Genomic DNA, 26,940 nt, shown 5'->3' on the forward strand with positions numbered 1-26,940 from the left:
CTGAATTTTTTCTGGATCTGGATCTAGATCTTTTACATTGCAGGAACCACTGTTGGTCATCTTCGCAACGGATGCGGGAGAGCGCATAATAATGATTTAGAATACAATAAAACTCCTGACTTTGGTGGGACAAGTCATATATCGTCAGTGGCCTTCGAAGACCTCGTATCTTCAAAATCATAGTTCTGAGATAATGAGTGTTTTAAAAATCAAATTCCTCTTCACCAGATCAAAACGTGTAGATACGAGGTTTTCACTTTTTTGTTTTGAATTTAAGGAACAATTACGAGGATTTTCAACAGACTCGCAGGGATTCAAACAGACAATACGAGGTTTTCCCGCTAATGTCACTAATGTCTCAACACCCAACGGCAATACAAGGTTTTTAAAATCAGGGGAAAAGACCTTGGCAAAATAGATAGTTACAAGCTTTTCACAGATGATAGGAAAAAAATCAAGGGACGGAACCATGCAAAAATCCGAAAATCGGGAAAATGTAAGTTACGAGGTCTTTGAAGGCCACTGACGATATACAGGCCTGTCGCTTCAATGTCTTTCCCACTCTTAGTGACTTGTTAAAATGATAAAACTACTGAGGTCTGTAGGTGATCAGTGTTGGGGCAGCCCTGATGATGGCAGTCTCAGCGCTGAAGATGCTGCGCTGGCTGGGCTGGTCGTGCTGGAAGGTCTGCGTCACTCAGCTGATTCCACTCTGTGACTGTCCGTACAAAGAAGGAGTTCTTGTACTGGTCTGTCTTGCAGGTGGGGATGCGGAAGCCTCGTGTGTTGTTGACAGCCTGCCGCTCGATGATATTGCTGCTTTCATACCCCTGGAACCTTGTGGGGATGACTCTCCGTCGTCCGCTCACGGCAGGGGCGAGAAACTTGTCTGGAGGGAGTGCGGGGATCAGGCCCTCAGAGATCCTGTTGAGGCAGTTGAGGCGCAACTGGCTGCGGCGTTCTTCCAGTGGGGGGAGGTTCAGGTTCTTCAGCATGTCGCTGACGCAGCCCCGGCTTCTCGACTTGTAGTCTCGCGTGATAAAGCGGGCTGCTTGGCGCTGAACTCTCTCCAGCCTCTCGATGTCCCGCCGGAGGTAAGGGTCCCACACGGTAGCTCCACGGTAGCGTGGATCGGACGAGTGTTATGTACGCCAGGCGCCTGCACTCCTGTGGGCAGTTCCGGAGATTCCGGCGTAGGAAGCCCAGAGTTGATCCAGCTTTGCGGCAGATGTTGGAGATGTGGGAAGACCAATTCAGGTCGGCGGAGAGTAGTACTCCAAGGTAGGGGTTGTGTTGGACCTGCTGGAGGATGACGTGATCCAGGCTGTATAAGTAGGACGATTTACTTCTGGTGGAGAGGATGTAGCACTTTAGCGCGTTAAAGCGCATGCCCCACTTCTTGGCCCAGATCTCCAGCTGTTTGAGGTCTGCCTGCAGGGTGAGGTGGTCTTGGAAGGTGTGAATCTCTCGGTACAGCAAGCAGTCATCTGCGAAGAGTCGTACTGTTGGGGGGGGGGGGGGGGGGGGGGGGGGGGGGGGGGGGGGGGGGGTGGAGGGAGGAGGAAAGATGTAGGAACGTTGTTCATAACAGCTTACTTTCCAAAAACTCACATTGGGCAGAAAATCACGCTACTACTTGAAGATGTTTGACATCTTGCCTTAGTTATGATACGCTGGAAGGAAAGTCTTACAACAGAGTGACTTCTTAATTTGTGTGGTTTGACTCAGAAAGTGTTCACATGTTTAGGTTTGGGTTTATATCCCAGCCACAAAGTGCGTGTGACTCAGTAGTTCCTCTCACATTCACCTTAGAGACAACCTCAGTTGCTGCTGAGGGCATTTTGAAAGCCAAAAAAGAGATTGGGGGAAAACGTCATTTTTGACTTGTAAGAATCATGCAACTATATCTGCCATTTTTGTGTAATCAAGAAAAAAATTAATATGAAAATTGATCATGATCTTCCACGAAGTTAACAAGGTATGGTTTGGTGCACTAAAATACATGGGGTGTCGATGAAAAAGTGATAGAACATCCAGCCATACAGGTGAAAAGTTATCAATTGTACTGTGTTCATCTTGTTATAAAAGTAGGGATGGTTACTCTGTTGTTGTCTCATAGGATCACTGTGGGTAAAGGTGCTTGCTAGAAATTTTTTCTAAAATGTTGCGAAAATTTAAAAAAAAAAAGTCTCTTAGTTAAAGACACACTCCTTTTCGTGAAAACAGTTCGGTTCACCATCTCACATGTGGCCAGACTTCCATACATGTGGCCAGACTTCCATACATGTGGCCAGACTTCCATACGTGGGACAAGACCATCCCTCGACTTGGATACATACCAGAACTAGCACCCTGACAGCTTGCTCCGCTAACTTATTTTTTGGATGAATTATCAATTGTTTTTATAAAGCCAAATGTGGCTTTGACAAAATTAATTAAATAAAAAAGTGTCCACTGTGCGCAGAGCAGAGTTGTGTTTGATAACTAATAACGCTGCGTCGCTCAAAAGAAATAACAGTTTTAGGTGTGACGAAAAAAAGAACAGGGCCGGAGTACGATGATAAATACAAGACTTCTTTTACAACCATTTGAAAAATACATACATCCCCCATGGCTGCCCGCATAACGAAATCGTATTTCTCGTGTTTTGAACTTGCCAGTGTTACAGCACAGAGCAGAGTCCGTCCAGCACTTCGCTTTGTGTACATCACGTGGCCACCCAAACACCCGCACAACGCAATATTTTCACGAGAAAAACACGTTTATTTGTTTGCTTTGTCTTTATAACACTTTTCTATCTACATTTACCACTACAACACCAAATTGTTTACTTTATTTTGCAAGTGAATCGTTATCATACAAAATAACGTTAGCACGGGACGAACAAAGGGAAGACACTCATGCAAATTTTCTCAGACCGCGTCTGCTTCTCCGACTGTTTCGATCGAATTGTGTAATATCTATTTTTGCGGAAACCTCCCGAAGCAATGCTGTCTCAGCGGCTTCCACCTTTAACATAATCGTTTTTATTTGGAATGTGACGTCCTGTATTTCATCAGGTCACACCTATCTCGAAAAGTAAGCGTCGCACAGAACCAGCGCCCCTCCATTATAAGTGGAGGGATGGCCTTTAGCCTGGCCAGATCGGAGATGGTAAACCTAACTGTTAACACAGGAAGGGCTGTTCCTTTTATTCAGTCATTTTGGCATGTTTTTGGTCCTAATGACTGGTTAAAGGTTAATGCAGTATAATCACTTTCTCTTCTGCGGTAGACATGTAATAGGTTCTACTCTAAAACAAACAACGTTTTGTAGTTTTTGTTATCAATGTACTGTAGTACAGTAGTCTTTTTGATTTTTTTTAGACAGCATTATTGTTAGAAATGTTATATCTAAAAATCACTTGAAGGCAGAAGAAATTGTACGGAAAACAGGAAGGCGCCTTACTTTTGTTTGAACTAAATGTGCATGACATAACTATTTATAAACAACATTTAACCTCTAGATCTCATTTTCAGTCATTTGCATTTTTCGTGTCATTGAATTGTGTGTGCCTTGTACGTTGTAAGTGTGTGTATAAATTTTTGATCACAGTGCTTTACTAATTGATAATTTTGGATATTTATTTGTCAGTTACCTGTTTCTGGTTGTCAGAAATATGTTATTAATGGCCATGAGTGTAGCCTTCATCAAGGTCAAGTTTTGATAATTTATTCCAAGAGGAAACTTGTTTCATTGTCTAGTCATCCGTGTCATTAATAAGCATGACAGTTTTAAGTAATGAAGTCATCTTACCTTTTGCAGACTTGTGATATCATGTTTCATTGTCTAGTCATCCGTGTCATTAATAAGCATGACAGTTTTAAGTAATGAAGTCATCTTACCTTTTGCAGACTTGTGATATCATGTTTCAAATCAAATGAAATGTATTATTCTAATGCTAATGATTTTAAGTTGATTGTGACTTGCACAATAAATTGAGGTGTCAGAAAATGGAGTAGGAAACAGAACAAAATGGCGACGAGCCTTGCACAGTGGTACAGTGGAACTCCCATTTTAAGGCCTCACAAAGTCTGAGAAAATCAGGTCTTAAAAAGGAGGGAGTGTTAAAATGGGGGTAATTTTACAGAGGTTATGAACAGAAAGTCTGAGAAAACAAGGTCTTAAAAAGGAGGGAGTCTTAAAATGGAGGTAATTTTACAGAGGTTATGAACAGAACGTTGGAGAAAACAAGGTCTTAAAAAGGAGGGCGTCTTAAAAGGGGGGTAATTTTACAGAGGTTCTGAACAGAACGTCTGAGAAAACAAGGTCTTAAAAAGGAAGGCGTCTTAAAAGGGGGGTAATTTTACAGAGGTTATGAACAGAAAGTCTGAGAAAACAAGGTCTTAAAAAGGAGGGAGTCTTAACATGGGGGTAATTTTACAGAGGTTATGAACTGAAAGTCTGAGAAAATCAGGTCTTAAAAAGGAGGGAGTCTTAAAATGGGGGTAATTTTACAGAGGTTATGAACAGAAAGTCTGAGAAAACAAGGTCTTAAAAAGGAGGGAGTCTTAAAAGGGGGGTTCCACTGTATTTCATCAACACTCAACTCCCTGTTGGGTGGATGTGTTTTCTGTTTCTATGGAATGACTGGAGTATTTACCCTGCAAGCTGTGTAAATATATGGGTATTTGTCGGTGGTACACTGGAATCCACCCTTTTAAGACCTCAAAAAATCTGAGAAAATCGGGTTTGAAAAAGGAGAGAGTCTTAAAATGGGGGTTTCACTGTATTACACTGCTTCATACATGTTTAAGGCCCGACCTTCCAATGTCACTAGGCAGAGGTTATGAACGGAAAGCCTGAAAAAAACAAGGGCTTAAAAAGGAGGGAGTCTCAAATGAAGGGGTTTCCACTGTATTGCACTGCTTCATACACCCCCCACGGGTTAGGGGGAACAATTTACCCAATGCTCCCCAGCATGTCGTAAGAGGCGACTAACGGATTCTGTTTCTCCTTTTACCCTTGTTAAGTGTTTCTTGTATAGAATATAGTCAATGTTTGTACAGATTTTAGTCAAGCAGTATGTAAGAAATGTTAAGTCCTTTGTACTGGAAACTTGCATTCTCCCAGTAAGGTCATATATTGTACTACGTTGCAAGCCCCTGGAGCAATTTTTTGATTAGTGCTTTTGTGAACAAGAAACAATTAACAAGTGGCTCTATCCCATCTCCCCCCCCCTCCCCCCTTTCCCCGTTGCGATATAACCTTCGTGGTTGAAAACGACGTTAAACACCAAATAAAGAAAGAAAGAACTGCTTCATACATGGTTAAGGCCTGACCTTCCAATGTCACTAGCTAGGCAGAGGATTTTCCCATGTACCTGATCTAGCCTACTGGGCCTTGGACTTTGTCCCATTGGAATTTGGCTGAGGGGATCAACTGACCCATAGTCTGTGTCTCCCAGGCCCAACCCTGCTGTAGAACAATTAGACCATTGCAGAAAAAATGTATACTGAATTTCATGCATCAATGTTCCCCCTCGAAAGCAGCGTATGGATGCCAAAATGGCTGGGTAAAAACGTCATACACGGCATAAATAGATCCCTGCGCCTTTAGTCCGAGTCTGGAGATACGCGCGCGATATAAGACTTCATATAATAAAAACACACTCGTGCAAAAACATGAGTCTTCTTCTTCTTGTCGATCACTCTAGTTATATTGTCAGCCCGGACAGCGAGACGAATGATGCCGTCTTCTCCAGGTCTTCCTTTCTTCCGTACAGCTTGCAGTGGAGTGAAAAAACATGAGTGAACATGGACGAAGAAGAAGAATATATCAATTTAATTTTAACTTGGCTTTATATTATGTTCACATCACTTATTTTGGGCAAGATCTCATGACACGCAACACTAATCATTAATAACTCATGAATATTCACTGCTTAATTTCTGCTATGGAAGGCCTACCTAATTGGGCGTAAAATTAAGCTGTGAGTTTTTCTCTTGAGCTGTTTAATCAGACCAGCGGAGCCTGATTCAATTTAGATTTTGTCATAAACAAAGATGTTTATGTTGTCTGACTTTAAAAGCATGAGATGTTGTAAATAAGAAAAAATTGAATAGTTAAATATAGTCTGATAAAAAAAAGTTGTCTTGAAATAAGAGCAGCTGGTAAACCTACTGTCATTTAAAATAGGCTTCATCAACTTGCCTGCATCTGAAATAATGTCCAGGTTTTAGCATTTAGGAGAAAACTGTGAACATATTTTGTTGCCACAGGAAAGCAGAGAGTATGTGATTTCAAATTAGATGAAAGAAGGAAAATGAAGAGTACAAGTTTTGTTTGTTCACATTAGGTACTTTGGTTTCCTTGGTTTAGATGAAAATGTTATATGTAAATGATTTATCTTTAAAACCATGACAGGATGAACTTAATTCTCCCAGCGCATTTTATCATGTCTCTTCTTGCCGCAACGGGGTCAAGGTCAGATGCCATAGCCATGGTGATGCTGCTCGTGTTGCCATTATAATCATTCAGGTTTAACAAAAAAACTACGCAATTTTGTCTAATTTTCTAACCTATTTTTAAAATATATATTTTGATAATTTCTATGTTCAGAATATACTTTAAAATGTACATGTAATGCAAGAAGTTACTTAATGCTTTTAAGACACCATTTGTGTGGTGTGTGTGTTACTGTGTTTGTGCATGTGTGTATTCGTTGCAGGAAAAATTAAGCTCCCAATTTTGTCAGAAGAATGAAGGTGTTGAGATTTTTGTGTGTGTGTGTGCAGACTTTCAGTTGTGCAAGTTTTGCTTGACAATTTAGCATTGGAACTGTTGCTTTCATCTTCAGCAATAACTCGGTAGAAAACCAACAAATACAATTCTGTCATGCTCTTCTGCTGTATTGCAGCTTAGCGTAAATGGGTCTGGTGATTCCATACCAGGCAAAGTATTCTTCTCGCTCTCTGAACTGCAAACATGATTTGCATACTTTTTATACAGTGCTACATGTACCTCCAATGAAGGGACATCCTCAGGACCATCCAAGTGTCCTTTTTGGGAGTTGTCCTCTCATGACAGGGGCCTCAAATCGCAGGTACCCCTGTACCGCCAATGGTATGACATCCTCAGGACCATCAAAGCGTCCCTACATTGCAGGTGGCCTGCCATGACAGGTATATTTTGGTCGAGATAATAGACAGGGGGACCACAGGTGTCCTTCCTTGGGAGATGTCCTCTCAGAGGGGCCACAAATCACAGGTATTACTGTACCTCAAATGAAAGGACATCCACTGGACCATCCAGGTGTCCCTACATTTCAGGTGGCCTGTCATGACAGGTATATTTTGGTCAAGGATAATAGACAAAAAGACGAGAGGTGTCCTTTCTTGGAAGTTGTCCTTTCATAGCGTGTACATGTACCACTGTACTTTGATAGAAAATGATTTGTATACTTTACATATGGTTTGAAGAGTGCATAGAAGATTCTTCTCACCATAATTTTGTTTTTGTGTGATATGAAGTGGCTGGTTGGTAGTTGTAAAGGAAGCCCATTTTGCAGCTTCAGTATGTTTGTAACGATATGCTGCGCATGATAATACTTTCAGTGTGTGAAAGTTTCTTTGAACTTCCGGATTGTGTCAAAACCACACCAGTATTTAGTTACAAGTTTGTGGTTCAAATTCAAATTGCTGTATGTTTGTTTGTGTGTATGATTACAAATACGTGTTAATTTGTTTTTGTGTTGAGTACACCTTATATATTTACCTCCAATGCAAATATCAGTTTAATATTTGGTTTCGGTGAAGAAAATATCAGATCACAAAAAGGGCAAGATCCTATTTGAGTCATTGTATAAATTTAACTGTTGCCAAATCTGTTTCAATGTTGACACCATTTGTGACAAGTTAACCGTCAGGTGTCAAAAGTTGTTTTTTACCAAGTTGTAATTGTACGTTTTAGCGTCTGTGACTGTGGTGTTACAAGAAAAACGGTATGTGACACAGATGGACATGATTGGCACTGGTGGTCTTATTTTACCAGAGACTGGTCAAAAGTCAAATTTTGTTGATTCAGTATTACACACCATACACAGTAGATAACTTGTTAAAATTGAGACGTTCTTTCTCAAGGAATTACAGTTACTGAATGTGATAACTAAAATGCGTGATTCTGTGGTTGTCGGAAAAATGTATTCACAATTTCATTGCTCTAAAATGCGTGATTCTGTGGCTGTCGGAATAATTTATTGACAAGTTCATTGCTCGTAGTTTACATTTAATGGTTTTTTTTGCATGTTGTTCACAGAATGAGCTTCAAAAGATATGCTGAAGGGTTTTGAGTTTTCCACACACCAAATTTTCGTGGGAGTAGTGTACAGGCACTAGGAAAAAAGAGATTCTGGTGTATCAGGAAAGGAAGTACACATGCATGCACAAAGACACACGGATACGCACACACACACACACACACTCTCTCTGTACTTGAGAATGAGACCAAGTAGTACATTGAACATGCGTGTCAATGTAATACATCACATCAATTTCCTTTCTTGTGATTAGGAAAGTGTTATTGTAGAATGTAAAGTTTTGTGAAATGCGTTTGTTCCAAACTTGGAGATTAGATACATGAATCACTGTACTGTTGAATGGAAATGTTTCATGTTTGTTCTGTTGTCACTGTATACACCCCTTATGCTTCCCTTTATGTTTAATCATACAATAGACACCAATATTTATGCACCTCTACTGTTGAGTGAAAACAATTTTGCATGAGTTGTTATGATATATATCCTGTTTGTTACTGTAGAATCCGTCCCATTATCAAAGAATGTGAGAGTTTCACAAGAGCAATATTTATGTGATTTTGGTTTAGGCATTTCAACTTTAATTCAGATTATGTATTAAAGGTTTACATAAAGGTTTGTGTCTTTTTACCATACAGGTGTGTGTGTGTGTGTGTGTGTGTGTCTGTCTGTGTGTGTGTGTGTGTGTCTGTGTGTGTGTCTGTGTGTGTGTGTATGTGTGTGTGTGTATGTGTGTGTGTGTGTGTGTGTGTGTGTGTGTGTCTGTCTGTGTGTGCACATGCATGCTTCCGAAAATGAAGAACAGTGATTTGAAAACAAATGTACACAAAAGGGGTATATTTTTTTGAGACAAAAATATCTCGACAGTGTTTTTATATAAATATTTATTCTGAATTGGGTGGCAAATTAATACCAGTCAATAAATGCAAACTTTCATAGAAATCATTGCCAGTGAAGGCATACTTACATGTCATATACTAGTACATTATCACAGATCAATTATAATTTTCTCTGCACTGCAGCAACACCTGTTTTTAAGACCTAATCTCAGATGTTAAAAAAAAAAGCATTTCATGTGTATTTATTTACATTTATGATTACAAATTAAACTAAAGTCAAATTCAAACACACACAAAAAAACAAAACAATCAGCAGGTACAGAAAAAGTGATTTCATAATCAGGATTTACAATTTAACTCAAACATCTCTACAGTGCAAATAATTTGTACTTTGCGAAGTTATGGCGAACACACACACACCATTCTGCTCTCTGCCCACCTAAGAATCATTCAACACTTTCAGACATGCATGTAAATGATGCATATGGCAACCATGTCACTGTGCTAAAATTCAGTCGCACATACAGCCAGCCAGACCAGAACAATTATCACAATGCAGTAGTTTTTCCATCCTTGAACACCATAGATGTGTACTACAGGCTGCTGTACTCCAACTTCAGAGACAACTCTTTGAATCAATGAAATATCTGCAGTCCTCCGAGTAAGGTGCCATTCAGTTTATAGCTTGCTCACCACCCTCGACACAGCTGCAACAAAACAAAAAAATTAATACGAGGTACACATTAACAGAAATATCCAGTGACTTTTCTACTGTGTCAAAGGTATCTTTAAAACAGGAAACACAATGTGCCATGAACATCATTGGTATAAAATGAAATCAACAAGAAACAAATTACAGTAGTATGGATGAAAATCAATAATCAAATTACATCACATGAGTCTGGTGAAGATTAAGTGATCATGAATGGCACAATGGAAGTTTCCAAACCCCCTTTTAAGAAAGGTTGCACAATTTATAACCGATATGTATTCAGATATCGATATTGAAAAGGGGCATTGGTGCCTTATCAAAGAAGTCTGTATATCACTATATGTGTCTCGTTCAGGCAGGGTGTTCTCGCTCTTGTAACATTCTTTTCTGTTCAAACATCAACAGTAGTGCTACAGTCTATTTCGTCTTCTGTGTTTGTGAGCTTCTTACTCTCAGCGTCACGTTCTGGTGTAAGTTTTGTGTGCGACACCACTTTTTACACAATAATGTCGGCAATAGGACGCTGTTTTCAAGTGTGAGCGTGCTAAGAATCTAGGTATCTGTGTGTTTTCAAACATGAACATCGCGCTTTGTGCATGTATTTGCACACAAAGATGGTATGAATTTGTCTGCTTAGAGTCTGTACTCAACATTGACCTTAGGAAATACAGAAAAATTCCTGCTGATCCTGGGAAAGACAGAAAAATTCCTGCTGATCCTGGGACATACAGAAAAATTCCTGCTGATCCTGGGAAAGTCAGAAAAATTCCTGCTGATCCTGGGAAAGACAGAAAAATTCCTGCTGATCCTGGGAAAGACAGAAAAATTCCTGCTGATCCTGGGAAAGTCAGAAAAATTCCTGCTGATCCTGGGAAAGACAGAAAAATTCCTGCTGATCCTGGGAAAGACAGAAAAATTCCTGCTGATCCTGGGAAAGACAGAAAAATTCCTGCTGATCCTGGGAAAGACAGAAAAATTCCTGCTGATCCTAAGAAATACAGAAAAATTCCTGCTGATCCTGGGAAAGTCAGAAAAATTCCTGCTGATCCTGGGAAAGACAGAAAAATTCCTGCTGATCCTGGGAAAGACAGAAAAATTCCTGCTGATCCTGGGAAAGACAGAAAAATCCTAGCTGCAACTGGGTTCAAACCTACACCGACAGAAAAGAACCAGTTACTAAGCCAGGGTGCTAATGACTGAGCTACGGACAACCCTTTACAGAGTACAGTTCACTGACCACTGTCCTGTGTGTCTCCCAATGACCAGATTTTGTCCAGGAGTGCGCTCTTCACAGCAAGTGTCTCAAGACAGTGCACGTCTGCAATGAATATAGAATTTTTCACCAATCAAGACTTTTTTGTGTGCGAATTGAAGAATACAAATATGGAAAAAAGCGCTGTTGTGTTAGGTAGGTAAGATATCCACACACATGCACCCACCCACACACACATACATACACACACACAAACACACACACATATGCACGCACGCATGGCCTTGCAGATGCACGCACTCACACACACATACACATAAGAAACGAGTATCCGGAACTGTTGCATGCTTGCGGTTATTTGTCTAAACATAGCAATCTTTAGCTTGGCGTAGCATCGTAGCAATTGCTCTTAAAACGTAGTATGCAGATGAAAGCGTAGCAGTTGGCAGCTCTGTTAGCTCCAGAGACTTACTACGAACACTCAAATCCTCACAGACTGACCCAGCGAAGAAAAGGGAGATAAGGGAAATGAGCAAAATTCTTCAGTGCCCGTAACCATGGGGAGACCTGTTAGCTGTGATAACTTTGAGGCACGAACAAGGCCCCTTCATCATCCATCCCTTCTCCCCCCTCCCACATCTGCTGGGAATTAGTCCTACCACTAACCTTGTGACTGCATGAATTTCTCAATAACCTGCCACACGGTGACGGCCGGGATGCTCATGTTGACGTGTGGAAAGCTGGCTCCTGTCGTGTTGTCTCTGTTGCAACACAAGTTGCAGTCAATAATTGTTTTCCTTCACAAACTGGTGTTTCGCATAAGAACCTGTTTGGTTCGGAGTTTGTGCCTCTGAATTCTAAACAAACAAGAAATTCCTCCGAGGTAGGAAAAACACCCCCGTCCTTACCATTCTCACTGCCACCAACTGAGAAGGTTATTTCCCTTTGACCATTAATATGTCCCTCTATAAGTCCTTGTAGAATCTTAATCCACCAATAACTCCCTAACCGTGTGTTTGACTGGTCCCAATTTTTGTAAGGACCGTCTCAGGAATGTATAGAACCTGTTCACCAAGTTTGGTGACGATCGGTCCGTTCATTCTTGAGATCTATATGCGAACACAAACACACAAACAAACAAACAAACACATGGACCGAATCCTATACACACCCCTATACCGGGGGTGTAAATACAGTGGAACCCTTCTTTTCATACCCCCTACTTCAACACCCTCTCTCTATTCAGGCCCTGTTTTCTCACATTTGTTGTTCACAACCTCTGTAAATTTACCCCCATTTTAAGGCTCCCTCCTTTTTAAGACCTGATTTTTGGCTCACGTAAGTGTAGCCTATGCGATCGTAACTTTGTCTGTCTGTGCGTGCGTATGTGCATGCGTGTGTATGTCTGTGGTAGAAACTTTAACATTTCGTCATTTGAAGACGTCACATTATGACGTAAGAGGGTTAGACGTCACGCGAAGGAATTACTGAAAGTCTCGGTCATTGTTATTTTGAGCGGGCCGAGACTAGTTGACAGTCGTGTCCCTGTAAGTAGGCTACATGCAGACAGACAGATCTAGATCTAGTGTCTCGCTTTCTTGCACAGTGTCACCTATGCTTACTGTGTATGTGTGTATGTGTGACGGAGTGATTGAGTTTGTGTTACTGTTTGTCGATTTCTTACGTGAGCCTTGATGGCTTCGCCTCTTGTTTAAAAATGTTTTTAAGGTCTTAACCCTTACACTGGTGCAATTCTGTAACACATGTTACATAGCCACTGGTGAATTAACAGAGAGAAAAATAAAGAAAAACGGTCATATAGGTTTTCGCATCCATGGGAGGTAATCGGAACCGACCAAACAGACTGAGCCAGTAGCGCGACATATATGTCGTGACAACCAGGTGACAGTATACGTAAAGTAGTGCGACATATGTCGCGACAACCAGGTGACAGTATACGTAAAGTAGTGCGACATATGTCGTGACAACCAGGTGACAGTATACGTAAAGTAGTGCGACATATGTCGTGACAACCAGGTGACAGTATACGTAAAGTAGTGCGACATATGTCGCGACAACCAGGTGACAGTATACGTAAAGTAGTGCGACATATGTCGTGACAACCAGGTGACAGTATACGTAAAGTAGTGCGACATATGTCGTGACAACCAGGTGACAGTATACGTAAAGTAGTGCGACATATGTCGCGACAACCAGGTGACAGTATACGTAAAGTAGTGCGACATATGTCGTGACAACCAGGTGACAGTATACGTAAAGTAGTGCGACATTTGTCGCGACAACCAGGTGACAGTATACGTAAAGTAGTGCGACATATGTTGCGACAACCAGGTGACAGTATATGTAAAGTAGTGCGACATATGTCGTGACAACCAGCCCAAGGGTTAAAAGGGGTGTTCCATTGTCAATGTAAACCATGCAATACCCAGCTAGCTAATTCAAAGAAATATGTCTTAAACATACACAAGTTCAATTTTCCTTTCATGTATTACAAGATTTTTTGCTGAAACCAAATTATTCACAGACCATGCACTGATTCACTGTGGGAATTAACTGTTACACCAATTAAAATGATATAAAAAGCAGCAAACAATTACCTGGCATTGCAGACGACAATTCCTAACAGGCGCCCTCTGGTGTCCACTAGCGCACCACCACTAGCCCCAGGATGTACTGCACATGTTGTCTGATTAAAAAAAAATGAAATCTATTTATCAATAGCCTCATCCACAAACAATTGTAAACACATTAGGTGTATACTACCTACATTCAACCTTTGCTCTCTCTATTTTGTTTTTACAATTTAAGTCACATACAACCACGCGCGTACATACTCTCTCTCTCTCATTCTGTCTCTCTCTGTCATGACCCCCCCGCGGGTTAGGGGGAAGAATTTACCCGATGCTCCCCAGCATGTCGTAAGAGGCGACTAACGGATTCTGTTTCTCTTTTTACCCTTGTTAAGTGTTTCTTGTATAGAATATAGTCAATTTTTGTAAAGATTTTAGTCAAGCAGTATGTAAGAAATGTTAAAGTCCTTTGTACTGGAAACTTGCATTCTCCCAGTAAGGTAATATATTGTACTACGTTGCAAGCCCCTGGAGCAAATTTTTGATTAGTGCTTTTGTGAACAAGAAACAATTGACAAGTGGCTCTATCCCATCTCCCCCCTTTCCCCGTCGCGATATAACCTTCGTGGTTGAAAACGACATTAAACACCAAATAAAGAAAAAAGAAGATCTCTGTCATGTTCTATTTACTTTTTTTCGACGCTGACGTCATTCCCTGTCTACGTCACTCATTTCGTCATATAATCATTCATTCGCTTGCGGCTTCGTGGCAGGCGGAAGAAAAAATCAGCCAGATAAGTTTTTGTTATTAATTGTTTGTCTGTGCACTTAAAAGACCGTTGGGTCGATATATTTGTGAATGTATTGTTTTGTCAATAACAAACGTTCCAACAACCTACCTTTCCTGTTTTTTGATTATCAATAGCCTCATAAGAAATCTCAGTGATTACAGGAATACATGTATGTACTTGGTCAATGCAAAAAAACACTACATAACAAAAACATCCACATATTATCGCTGAGAACTCTTGAAACCGACAGACCGACAGATTGATCGACGGACAGACATTCTCTCTCTCTTTCTCTCTCTCACACACACACACACACACACACACACACACACACACACACACACACACACACACACACACACACACACACACATACACACACACACACACACACACACACACACACACACACACACATATATAACATTTTGACGAGACAAGAAAAACAACATTTGACAGAGAAAAAGAAGTTCACCAGGATACCTGAATCATGACAGGGATCTTGTTCATGCTGATGACCTTGGAAATGACCCCTGATGTAACAGATGGCTGCAGATTGTGTTCTGAGCCAAACAGAGCGTGACCTATCACATACACCTCCATACCTGCAATTAAATACATCTTTGTACTCTCAATGGCAGAATCTCTGATTTGTGACGAGAGAAAAAAAGCATTTCACTTTGTTCTGAATGTAATCAATTTGAATGATTTTGTATCTATCTATTCAAGAAAAAAACACTACACAAGTTTTAATCTAATTTTTTACTGTCACACACACACACACACACATACACACACACACACACACACACACACACACACACACACCGTGGCACACACACATACACACACACCGTGGCACACACACACACACAAAACAAATATTCAGACAAAAATCCCCTTGACCAGTACCCCTTCACATCTCTTACCCCAAGCTTCCTCAACCATACACAAACAACCTCACAGACACACAGACAGACAGACAAACACACACACACACACACCAAAGAGCACTGGTCATCCTAAATGAAGGTCATCCATAAATCAAGACTTGAGAAACTAACACTGCAACAGATCACAACAAAATGTCTCACCTTCAGCAGGGCCAACAATGCTGACAGCTCCACGTGACCCAGGGGAAGGTCGTTGCCATTGCCGACACTTGACAAGGCCAAGGTCAAACTGACCTTTCACTGGATGCTGACGGTACAAGACTTCCACCTTCTCTTCTGCACATCTCACTGTACTCTTCGCTTGCACTGCACACAAATACACAATCAAGAATGGTTTGACACACCCATCTACAAAAGAAATGTGACCTTCAGGTTGATACATGTTAAACCATGTTGAAACACCTTTTATTCAGTATTAAACTAAAGCGGAGCATCTTTTTCAAGGAGGCCAAGCCTTGTTATAGTAATTAGTAGAAGGCCATAAAGCAAAATTTAGCAATACTAGCACGAGAAACTCGAGCTACATCTGCCGCGCGCCAATGTTGGCCTTTAAAATACGTACGTGAATCCTTTGTGGAATGTTTTATTTCAAGAGAGAGTGAGAGAAAGAGAGAGAAAGAGAGAGAGAGAGAGAGGGATAGAGAGAGAGAGGGAGAGAGAGAGAGAGAGAGAGAGGGGGAGAGAGATAGAGAGAGAGAGAGGGAGAGAGAGAGGGAGAGAGAAATAGAAAGAGAGAGAGGGAGAGAGAAATAGAGAGAGAGAGGGAGAGAGAGAGAGAAAGAGAGAGAGAAAGAGAGAGAGATAGAGAGAGAAAGAGAGAAGATAGAGAGAGAGAGAGAAGTAGAAAGAGAGAGAGAGAGAGAGGGAGAGAGATAGAGAGAGAGAGGGAGAGAGATAGAGAGAGAGAAAGAGAGAAGACAGACAGAGCGGCAGAGAGAAAGACAGACATCCGTTGGCTTACCTGGATGTAAGTGTGCTTCTTTGATCACATGACTACAGGTGAGAATGATACCCCTGTCCTGGTCCACCACAACCCCTGACCCCCATGTCGGTCCCACCTGAAGGAGCACCACTTCTGGACTCAAACCTGAAAGCACCGACGATACTTCTCAATGAAGAATATAATATACATCATTTGTATTCTTGACCAAAATATGACATTTTAAACAGACTGAGACAGGCAGTGTCGCTCCGAGACCGTGCCAGCAGTCGAGGTGAACAATGACTGTCGAGATCTGTGTAAAATGTCATAATTTGGTGAAGCATACAAATAACAGTTATGTATCGATCAATTTTATTTAGGATTCCCTTTATTTTTTAGGACTGAACGCACACAAACATGCACTGTTTTGTAGTCTCGACTAACTGCTATAATATACAACTGTAAAGTTCAACATAACTGGCTGTAAATAGACAAAATAAAAGTGTGAGCTTCAGTTGACCTTGCTGCAGTGATGAACCTTGTAGAAGAGACCCTGATGAGACAGGGTGAAGGTCACGCTGAAGACTAGTGTAGCCATGCGGCAAACTCTGTATCACAGCGCCAATGTCACACGCCACACAGAAACCAACCCACTCGTCGTTCTTCCAGCTCAGTGACGCTATCATCACACCTGTTAAACACCTGAAATGACAAGAGCGTCTTCACATGAGTGTCTTCAATACATATTTGTGAACAAAAGCTGTTGCCAGCTGAGTAGCAATTATCGGAACAACCATTATGTCATAACAACTGACTGAAAAAAGCCCATTATTAAAGGTCCTTGTCTACATCTTTATACCGAAATCGCCATTTGACCATTAAAATGCAGAGTCTATTATCTACAAATATCAACAATACACCCCCTTTCGATCAGGAAAGACGAAGCCAGTGTAGCCGTTTGAAAATTCATTGTAGTATTCCAGCGTAGTACTCATAGTAGGATATCCTTATTTGGAAAATGCCAAGCGCAAAACTCCTCTCAAATCCCGTGCATTTCGTGCGTTTAAAAAAAAGCGTGGACAGCGCTCCAGTGTCAAACTGTTGCTGCACTTGTTTGGGCGTGGCTATAAGCACAGTGACATGAATTTGATTGGTCAGTATTTTTAGGCAAAGCACATGTTCTCAGCAAACAGAAAACAAAATATTGGAAGCGTGAGTCACGCTACCCAAAAATAAAATCTTTTTTTACATATATTTTTTTTTCTATAACTGTTTTCCCCATGGTTCATTCATCATTTGACATAATTTTGTATCGAAATCTAACCATAAGATTATTGAAAAAAAGCAAAAATGTAGACGACCACCTTTAATAACTGGAAAGAAAGACACATCCATACACTGAATGACATGTATGAGTGTCTTCATATGTGACCCTCCACCACGGAATGAGTCGCATGTCACCTTTGCATGATTTTCATATTTTTACATTTTCCTAAAGAGTTTGTTATGCTCTATCCAGTGGTGAAAACCGTTTTAGAAAAGAGCGGAAACTGTTTGAGTTATACGCCTGTGACTAAGGTGACCCTCACACTGTTACCATACACTCTCCGGACTTATATCAAGCCTAGCGCAGAACCGCGCGAGGTGACATGCGACTCATTTCGTGGTGGAGGGTCACATTAATGAAAACTAGTAGGCGTGCAAACTGTCAATCACCCTATTGAAAACAAGAAAGGTTAGATTAATTTAGAGTGTTTAATTATAGACAAACGCAACATTCATTAGGCCCCCCCCAAAAAGTTGTATGTTTCTGGTAACATGGTTACAAAAAATAGGGTAGGTAGGTAGGGATTTTTTGGATTTTTTGGTTTTTTTTGGTCAGGGTAGAAAATAACTATACAGTGACGCAAAGAGACTGGACTTACTATACAAAGAGAAAGACAACACATTACAAAACAAATGAGACAAAAGGGATGCCGGGTTATCCCCCTTGTGTCGTCTGTCGTCTGTTACTTTCGTTTTGACGCTTTTTTTTTCTTTTTTTTTTTTACAAATGCAATAAAAAAAAGTCTAGGGTCGGCGGGAAAAAACTAGGTAGGGTCGGGTGACCAGAAACATACAATTTTTGTTTTGTTTGCCTTACCGTCTAGTTATGTACAAAACAAAATATTCACATTTCTAATTTTTAATTCAGAAATATACAGATTTGCTTTATCACATAGACAACAGTAAGTGAGAAATTCCCATTTATTGTTGCCTGTACGTTTACTGATTTAGAGTGCTTACTTCCTTGACTAAATGTTTTAACATAGAGGGGGAATCGAGACGAGGGTCGTGGTGTATGTGTGTGTGTGTGTGTGTGTGTGTGTGTGTGTGTGTGTGTAGAGCGATTCAGAGTAAACTACTGGACCGATCTTTATGAAATTTGACATGAGAGTTTCTGGGTATGATATCCCCGGACGTTTTTTTCATTTTTTCGATAAATGTCTTTGATGACGTCATATCCGGCTTTTTGTAAAAGTTGAGGCGGCACTGTCACACCCTCATTTTTCAATCAAATTGATTGAAATTTTGGCCAAGCAATCTTCGACGAAGGCCGGACTTCGGTATTGCATTTCAGCTTGGTGGCTTAAAAATTAATTAACCCTTTCGCTGCCAATCAAAACTTGCGTATGTGCATTCCTGACTGCCAGGGAATATTGGAGTTCGGGGTGTAATAATTCACAAAAAATTCTAGCTCCAAACTGGCAAGTAGGTAGGAAGTAAAACCTGTTATTTTTAAGGGAAATTGAACCAAGAATCTGTTTTTAGTGTCTAATCATGGAAATAATAATTAGTTTGGCTTATAATGATGTTTAAATATGAACTTTTGAAAAATCAGTCCGGCGCATCTTCCGGTGCTAGTGGATAAAACACAGGTAACTAAGGTGGCTGTTTTGCTCGCTCCAAGAAAGGATTATAATCACTATCATCTACCTGTTTCCAACGAATCGTCCGAAAGAAGATCTCCCCCTTCCCCTGTCAGTATCCATAATCATTTGCACCGCCTGTAGCGTCAGTCCGGCTTGTTTTTCCCTACTAGGGCCCGGTCGACTGTCACCGTTAGCCATTTTGACGAGTCGAGATTTCTCTCCCCTACCCTGTCGCCAAGGCCGAAAATAGCCTTCAGACGCAAAACCGCGTCACCATTTATGTTTATTCATGAGAATGAGGTATCCTACCAAGCCATTGGCTGCTATTTTTGTGTCAGCAGTGACATAGCATTTCTTGAAAATCCCGGAACGGAGAAGACGGGTAAACCCGTCCTAAGGCGCTGCGGCTGCACAAGCGCATGACGGGTATACCCGTCCTAAGGCAGTCAAGTGGTTAATGACTTTGGTCATTAAAAATCTGAAAATTGTAATTAAAATTATTTTTTTATAAAACGATCCAAATTTACGTTCATCTTATTCTTCATCATTTTCTGATTCCAAAAACATATAAATATGTTATATTCGGATTAAAAACAAGGTCTGAAAATTAAAAATATAAAAATTATTATCAAAATCAAATTTCCAAAATCGATTTAAAAACAATTTCATCTTATTCCTTGTCGATTCCTGATTCCAAAAACATATAGATATGATATGTTTGGATTAAAAACACGCTCAGAAAGTTCAAACGAAGAGAGGTACAGAAAAGCGTGCTATGCAGCACAGCGAAACCACTACCGCGATGAACAGGCTCGTCAGTTTCACTCCGTTTTGCACAAGCGGCGGACCACGGTCATTGTGAAAAAATGCAGTGCGTTCAGTTTCATTCTGTGAGTTCCACAGCTTGACTAAATGTAGTAATTTCGCCTTACGCGACTTGGTTTTTTTACTACTATTAGATCTTGTGATTAGTACTCTGCTTCACTTGGCTATAATTCTAACTTGTACACACAGATAAACAACATAGAGATCAACTAAGCTGTCACTGTTGCGATGATATACAGATGTATACAAATGCAAGGTGTTACAAATATGATGCTGCAATGACAATTACCCGTCAAATCTACACAGTACACTTCACAAATAAAAATATATATATCATAATATGTGAACACAAGCTGTTGCCGGCTGAGTAGAAATAATTGGAACACACTCCACTTCCCCAAAGAACGCTTTTCTTTTTTAAAACAGGCATGGTATTGAGCTGAATGGGGTTTTCCATAAAAACATTTTTTTTACTTTTAAAATCTTTTTTCCTACCTTTTAAGCAATGATACAAAATCAAAGCTTTAGGACTTTTAACTTTCGCTGATTTCTGTGAACTCGTAGAGATGTACATATGTCTGTTGGTATCAAACTCAACTAAGTACATGTACATGTACTACCTTACCTACCTTGTTAGCTTGACATTCTGTTGAAAGGAATACAGTGGAGCACCTTCTCCTCCCAAGATGCACCTGGCATCTGACAGCAACAGGCAGTTGTCTTTCCCTGCAAGATTACTGACGATGCCACGACTGTAAGAATTGAAGAAAGCGTCAGGCTTTAGCCCACCAAATGGTGTTGAGCAGATTTCTACTCTGTCCCCTAAATGACATTCACTGGTTGGTCGAACAACCACTGTTGAACTATAGGGTAGCCAGTTTTCAATTTTCAAGATGATAAAACTGCTGAGTAGTCTGCTGAGGTCTTGTTCAAGTTTAGAGTTTTCTATCTTGTTTTTGCTGCTGTGTGTTGTGTTTTGGCTGTTACTGCTGTCTTTTCTGTCACCCAGTTCCCATGAAGCCTCAGGCATGAGTTTTTTCAACGCTTCCGCTACGTTTCTGCACTGGAAGAACTCTACGGCTCTTGCCGAGAACTTGGAATACGCATAAAAAGGCCTACGTATGTTTAGGTCCTTGATGTCACCGCTGCTCACATTTTCATGAAAAGTCTCACTTCCAGGAACAACTGCTTCAGCGAATGTGCTAACATCCACTTGACACAGTCCCCCTTTCTTCAAGCTTTTAGTGTCTCTTTCATCATCCGCTTTTTGCAGAAGAACATCACAATGAAAACTTTCAAGGTCATTCAATGTGACAGTCGGGTTGTCCAGGTCAAGGTGACCTTTCTCCACGAACGGGCCGAGACAAGAAGCGTGAGCCAGGACAAGGCCACTGTTGGTGTCCAGCAAAACACCGCAACACGTCCCATGGTCACCTCGGGACCTCACGTTGACCACGCAGGCTGTCCTGTACATGGTCACTGCATGTCCTGCAAGAGAAATAGAGATTAATATTTATTGTATCCACGTCAACAATGCTGAAATCTAGCTTTATTATAGTTCTCTTCTTATTCCGGTTGGTAGCCAAAGTCCACAAGGACCATTACTGCAACTGAGGCTGATGGGGTCTCTATCGACCAAAAGAGTGGGATTCCCTGTAGGTGGACTTCCTGTAGAAGGATTCCCTGTATACAGGGAATGAATGACCCAATGAAGTGTACACGAAGGGACCTCGGTTTTTCGTCTCATCCGAAAGACTAGCACTTGAACCCACCACCTAGGTTAGGAAAGGGGAGAGAAAATTGCTAACGCCCTGACCCAGGGTCGAACTCGCAACCTCTCGCTTCCGAGCGCAAGTGCGTTACCACTCGGCCACCCAGCGGTAATTAGGGATGAAGAGAGGTCAAACCAGCAACAATCAGCAACAACAACAAAAGAAAGAAAAAAAGTGTATGGACTTTACAAGTTACAGTTACACCAGGGAAAATTTTAACAATAGTAATGTATTTCTTTGAACATGAAAAGATAAAGCATCAGATTGCACCAGATTGCTCCATTTTCCTTGTTTTTATCAACATTTTCCAGGGGGGGGGGGGGGCAACCCCATACCCCCCCAGGAGGTTCGAACGCTTCTCGCCCTCAACCAAAAGCTTTGCGTCATCGAATGGTCCTTAAAAAAAAAATTTTTAAACCCCCCCCCTAAGAATGATGTGATCCGCCCCTGGTGTGTGTGTGTATGTTTTGGGCAAACAATAATTGTGTTTTGAATTGTTTTGTCTCTGTGCCATATATATTGGACTAGAGGAATACCCGGCTTCGCCGGGGTGAATCGCGAGACAGAGACAGACAGCGTGGCGGTTCACCACAATCACCTTTGAAGGAGAAGTCCTCTCAAACGGGATTGAGAATTTTAGAGCTTATTTCTAAGCTCTATATTAACTGTTATGGCTTCTCAAAGGCCAGAACATACAGACAGACAAAATCCGCCAGATCCCATCACAAACAGAACTCTACAATCCACAGGTGTTGCCTCCACACACACACACACACACACACACACACACACACACACACACACACACACACACACACACACACACACACACACACACACAGAAGCCGTATATATCTATCTATATATATAAATATATAGAGATAGATGACAGTGGATTTTTCGATAGATTCGACCTTTGCACTTTTACAGTGAGGACAACTTACGGGTACATGCAAGGAAAGCCCACAACTTCTAAGGCGAACAACTCTGCAGAGTCTGCTGTGAAGGGCGACGGTAGTCTCCCTGTCACACTCGACCCCCTTTGAATGAACTTTGTCCCCAAAGTTCCGAACCATGGACCCGCCAAGCTTAGGTCCCTCCCAGGTTGGTGGAATGGGAACAGCACGAAAATGATTCAGTGGCCTGAACATTTCATGTCGAGTCCCATCCCTGTCGACGACGCCAAATGTAACCGAGTGCCGAAACACCACAATCACCTTTGAAGGCGAAGTCCACTCAAACGGGATTGAGAATTTTAGAGCATATTTCTAAGCCCTATAATAACTGTTATGGCTTCTCAAAGGAAGGCCCGAACATACAGACACACCAAAGCCGCCAGACCACATCACAAACAGAACTCTACAATCCACAGGTGTTGCCCACACACACACACACACACACACACACACACACACAGAGAAGCCGTATATATATATGTATATCTATAAATATATAGAGATAGATGACAGTGTATTTTTCGCGTGGCTATAAATTGATTCGACCTTTGCACTTTTACAGTGAGGACAACTTACGGGTGCAAGGAAAGCGTTCTGGACAGTGCAGTGACATTCTAAAAATAGTAACGTAGTAACGGGAATATGGATTGACGCCACACGAAGGAAGATAGAAAAACGCAAAACACTGGAGAAGATAAGGAAGAGTTACTGGGAATGGATCTGGGAAGATGAACAGAAAAACCAAAATCGGTTCAGCGCTGCGCGCTGAGAGCACGTGTTCAAAATTCTCATCGACCAGGTTGTGTCCGGGGTCTACCTGAATATGCCCACCAAATTTGAAGCAGATCCATCCAGAACTTTGGGCGTGCATGGCGAACACACACACACACACACACAGACAGACACAAGTCGTATATATATATACTAAATATAGATAATTTAACAAAAAGTAAAGCGTGTCAGTCTCACAAATGTTGCTGTTTGAGATAGAGAGAGAGAGAGAGAGAGAGAGAGAGAGAGAGAGAGAGAGAGAGAGAGAGAGAGAGAGAGAGAGAGAGAGAGAGAAGAGAGAGAGACAGACAGACAGACAGAGAGAGAGAGACAGAGAGACAGAGAGTGACAGACAGAGAGAGAGACAGAGAGTGACAGACAGAGATCGAAACAGACAGACAGACAGAGATAGAAGGAAAGAGAAACTCGGGCACAGTAACAGAGGACAAGCGAGTGAGATATGCGTACAGACGCTCGCGAACTTATTATATGTTTTAAACATCTGTACGACTAACACGATTGAACCACGTGATAAACAGACGGACGTGCTTTTGAGACATGTCATAAATTGTTCATCAACAATGATTCATTTAATTTCTACACACACGATTTATTTTAGACAAGTTTGTTATACGTTTGAATACAAAATGTCGACCTTGGCAGTTGTTTGTGTTTGCTGGAACTGCTGATTTAGTGGAGTGAACCCTTCCCCCCCTCTCAGCTGCGAGCGAGCGAGTGTGTGTTGTTTTGGACAGCACACGCACACATCGCACTCCCACCTCCCTTCGTTGCTAAAAATGGCCAAATGAATGTGTCATGGGCAGACTCGATTTTCCGGCTCAAGCATTTGCCGGCCGGCCCGAACGCTTCCCATCGTTTTTTGTTTTTTTCGGTTGGAGAGATGGTGGATCAATAAAACGCGCAGTTTAGATGTTTGTCGTTCAACTTGTATGTGAAAACAATAACAACACCAACAACAATGCCACCAACCCCACCAGCAATCATGAACAACTGGGTACGCCGAGGGGTTGTAAACTTTGTCGATATGGACGTCCTTTTTCTTCAGTGTTTGTGCAGCTATACATTCCACTGACTACCGCCGAAAGTACAATTTATACTGCAAATACTCACAACCCAAAAACAGTCTCAAATCGCCCCAAAACTGAGCGACATAGATCGGTGGGGTTTGAGATGACGACACCACACAATTAGAACAGGTTAAAGTTAGTTTTCAAACGTTCAATTGTTGAAATTCTTAGCAGATCATGCGATAACTGATTAAGTTATGTTTTCCGTCTTCATGTTCGCTTCGTCCTACTTTCAAGTTTCTTCCATGGTGACAGTGTCAGTGGATCAAGTCATTCCCGGCTCAGAGTACTGGAACTGGCAGCAGAGAGTAGTCGGCCGAAGTCGACATCATGTGCAGACGGAGATTCACTGGGTACAGTCCTTGGACCCATCCTGTTTCTGGCATTTCACAAATGGCCTCCCCGACTGCGCCAAACACTCATAAGCAAAGCTTTTTTGCGGACGACTGCTTACTCTTCAGAAACATCTCCTCAGTCTCAGGCTGACAGTGACCCAGAAGTGCATTGATTCCTGTAGGTGGTGCACTTCATGTACTTGTTTTTCTGTATACAGTGAATGCACCGGGGTGCAGTTTCTGGTTGGAAGCATCACACTTAATTAATCTCGTATCCTACGCAAAACTACCGTAAACTGCTGAATAATTCATCCGGTTTTACTCGATCTTAGTAGCAGCGCTGAAAGTCCACAAAATGGGGCACTCGCCTTTGCTTACTTATTTACTTATTTACTTTTTACTTACTTATTTATTTATTTACTTCTCATAATTTACTAGCCAGAGAGCAAATTTTACTCGCCAAACCAACAATTTGTTTCAGCAACTTTAGTCGCCTTTGGCGAGTAGATTAACATTTCTACTCGCCATTTACAGATTTCTACTCGCCATGGCGAGTAAAACACTCGATCGCCACTTTCAGGCCTGAGTAGGGCTGAAGTACTGATACGCCGAAATGATCAAAGTCACGTATCACTTGAATACCCAGCAGGAGGTCGAACATGTGTTTCACAGTTTAGTTGACAGCACCGACAGCGATACCGCGGTCGAGTGGTCATAGTATCGTTGCATAATCCTTCGTTGATGGCAAAGCTGCACTATGATTTGCTGCATGTTGTTATGAGGATTTGTCACATAGGTACATGTATATGATTTTATACGTTTCTAATATCCCTCATTGGCTCTACCCGGTTAACCGCTTGCTTCCCTTGGTATAATAAACCGGCCATAGGACGTATTCGTCCTGAACAAAATCTTCAAAATCTCCAAAACCGTTTGGAATTCTGGGTAGGGAAATCCTTCTATGACATGTTTTCAGTCCGCGGCGACTTTCGGCGATTGATCAATGCATTCCTGTTGGACTGTCAACACTTGAAATGATTGAGTTTGCTTTCCAAAAAGATACAAAGTATACGGGAGCATAGGGTCAGTTATTGACTTAAAGGGATAATATAATATCCATCTACATAAAATGTAATTCATCGCCCCAAGAGCTATACATTTTAGGTTGGGGGTTGTAATTATCTGACCACACACCAGGCATACCTTAAAAACAAACGTGTGAGCGCTCAGTTACTCAAATTGAAAACGGCTGTGTTTTGAGTGGGCATTCCAGACTGTAATTCTCATTGTGACGCCTTTTGTGCCAGTCATAATTTTCGTCCTACTCTTCGCCCCTGAGTGTTTGCAGAGATACAGATTTGAAGTTGAGACGAGAGCTGCTGACCCAGTGCGTTTTGGGTGTTGAATAGATGACAACACTGACTCACGAGGAAGATTTTAGAATGAGTGTTTGAGCGTTCTATTTTTCAAATCTAAATGCTATTGTTGGTAGTCATTCCCCAACGGACAGTGTGTTCTTTTATATAAAGCGAAGCGTTTTAGCCCTGTATGGCACGGAATTTGCATGCATTTGGTAGACTAAAGGTTTGACTTCCTCAATCCAACGGTTTTAATCTGCTTTGACGAATGGGTATCTATGAAAACTAAATAAAGTAAAGTCCGGACTCCTGACACAGGAGAACTGGGCGAAACAAACAGCTCGCTGATTAAATTCCATTTGGGTCCCGCGACGCACATACGCTTGAACAGAGTGGGTCTTTGGACGCATGAAATTTATGTTATCATGCGTAGGTTCGGTACTGATGTCATTATCTGCAAGTTTCCAAACAGAATTAACGAGAATATACACTTTTACATGGGATAAGGCCATCCCTCCACAAACACATGCCACAAATACAGCCTGTCTGCTTTTTGTGCAGAGTGGGAATTTGTTGATCGATTAATTTTTTGAAACGCCGTTTCATAAA

At 41.4% G+C, this 26,940-nt stretch overlaps 1 protein-coding gene across 1 annotated transcript; it reads right to left on the reverse strand.

Annotated features, from left to right (window-relative positions):
- Positions 1-9,159: 9,159 nt before the first annotated feature.
- LOC138970245 (peroxisomal leader peptide-processing protease-like) lies at positions 9,160-24,334 on the reverse strand. Its single transcript, XM_070342742.1, has 10 exons — positions 24,206-24,334; positions 20,681-21,539; positions 16,772-17,016; positions 16,354-16,497; positions 15,534-15,698; positions 14,923-15,044; positions 13,676-13,764; positions 11,724-11,818; positions 11,082-11,162; positions 9,160-9,839 (listed from the first exon to the last, which is right to left on the reverse strand). The coding sequence occupies exons 2-10, from the start codon at positions 21,523-21,525 to the stop codon at positions 9,811-9,813; spliced, it is 1,815 nt and encodes a 604-aa protein (XP_070198843.1). The 5' UTR covers positions 21,526-21,539; positions 24,206-24,334; the 3' UTR covers positions 9,160-9,810.
- Between the last annotated feature and the right edge of the window lie 2,606 nt (positions 24,335-26,940).

Source organism: Littorina saxatilis, linkage group LG7 (assembly GCF_037325665.1).
Source record: "Littorina saxatilis isolate snail1 linkage group LG7, US_GU_Lsax_2.0, whole genome shotgun sequence".
In the NCBI taxonomy this organism is placed as follows: domain Eukaryota; kingdom Metazoa; phylum Mollusca; class Gastropoda; order Littorinimorpha; family Littorinidae; genus Littorina; species Littorina saxatilis.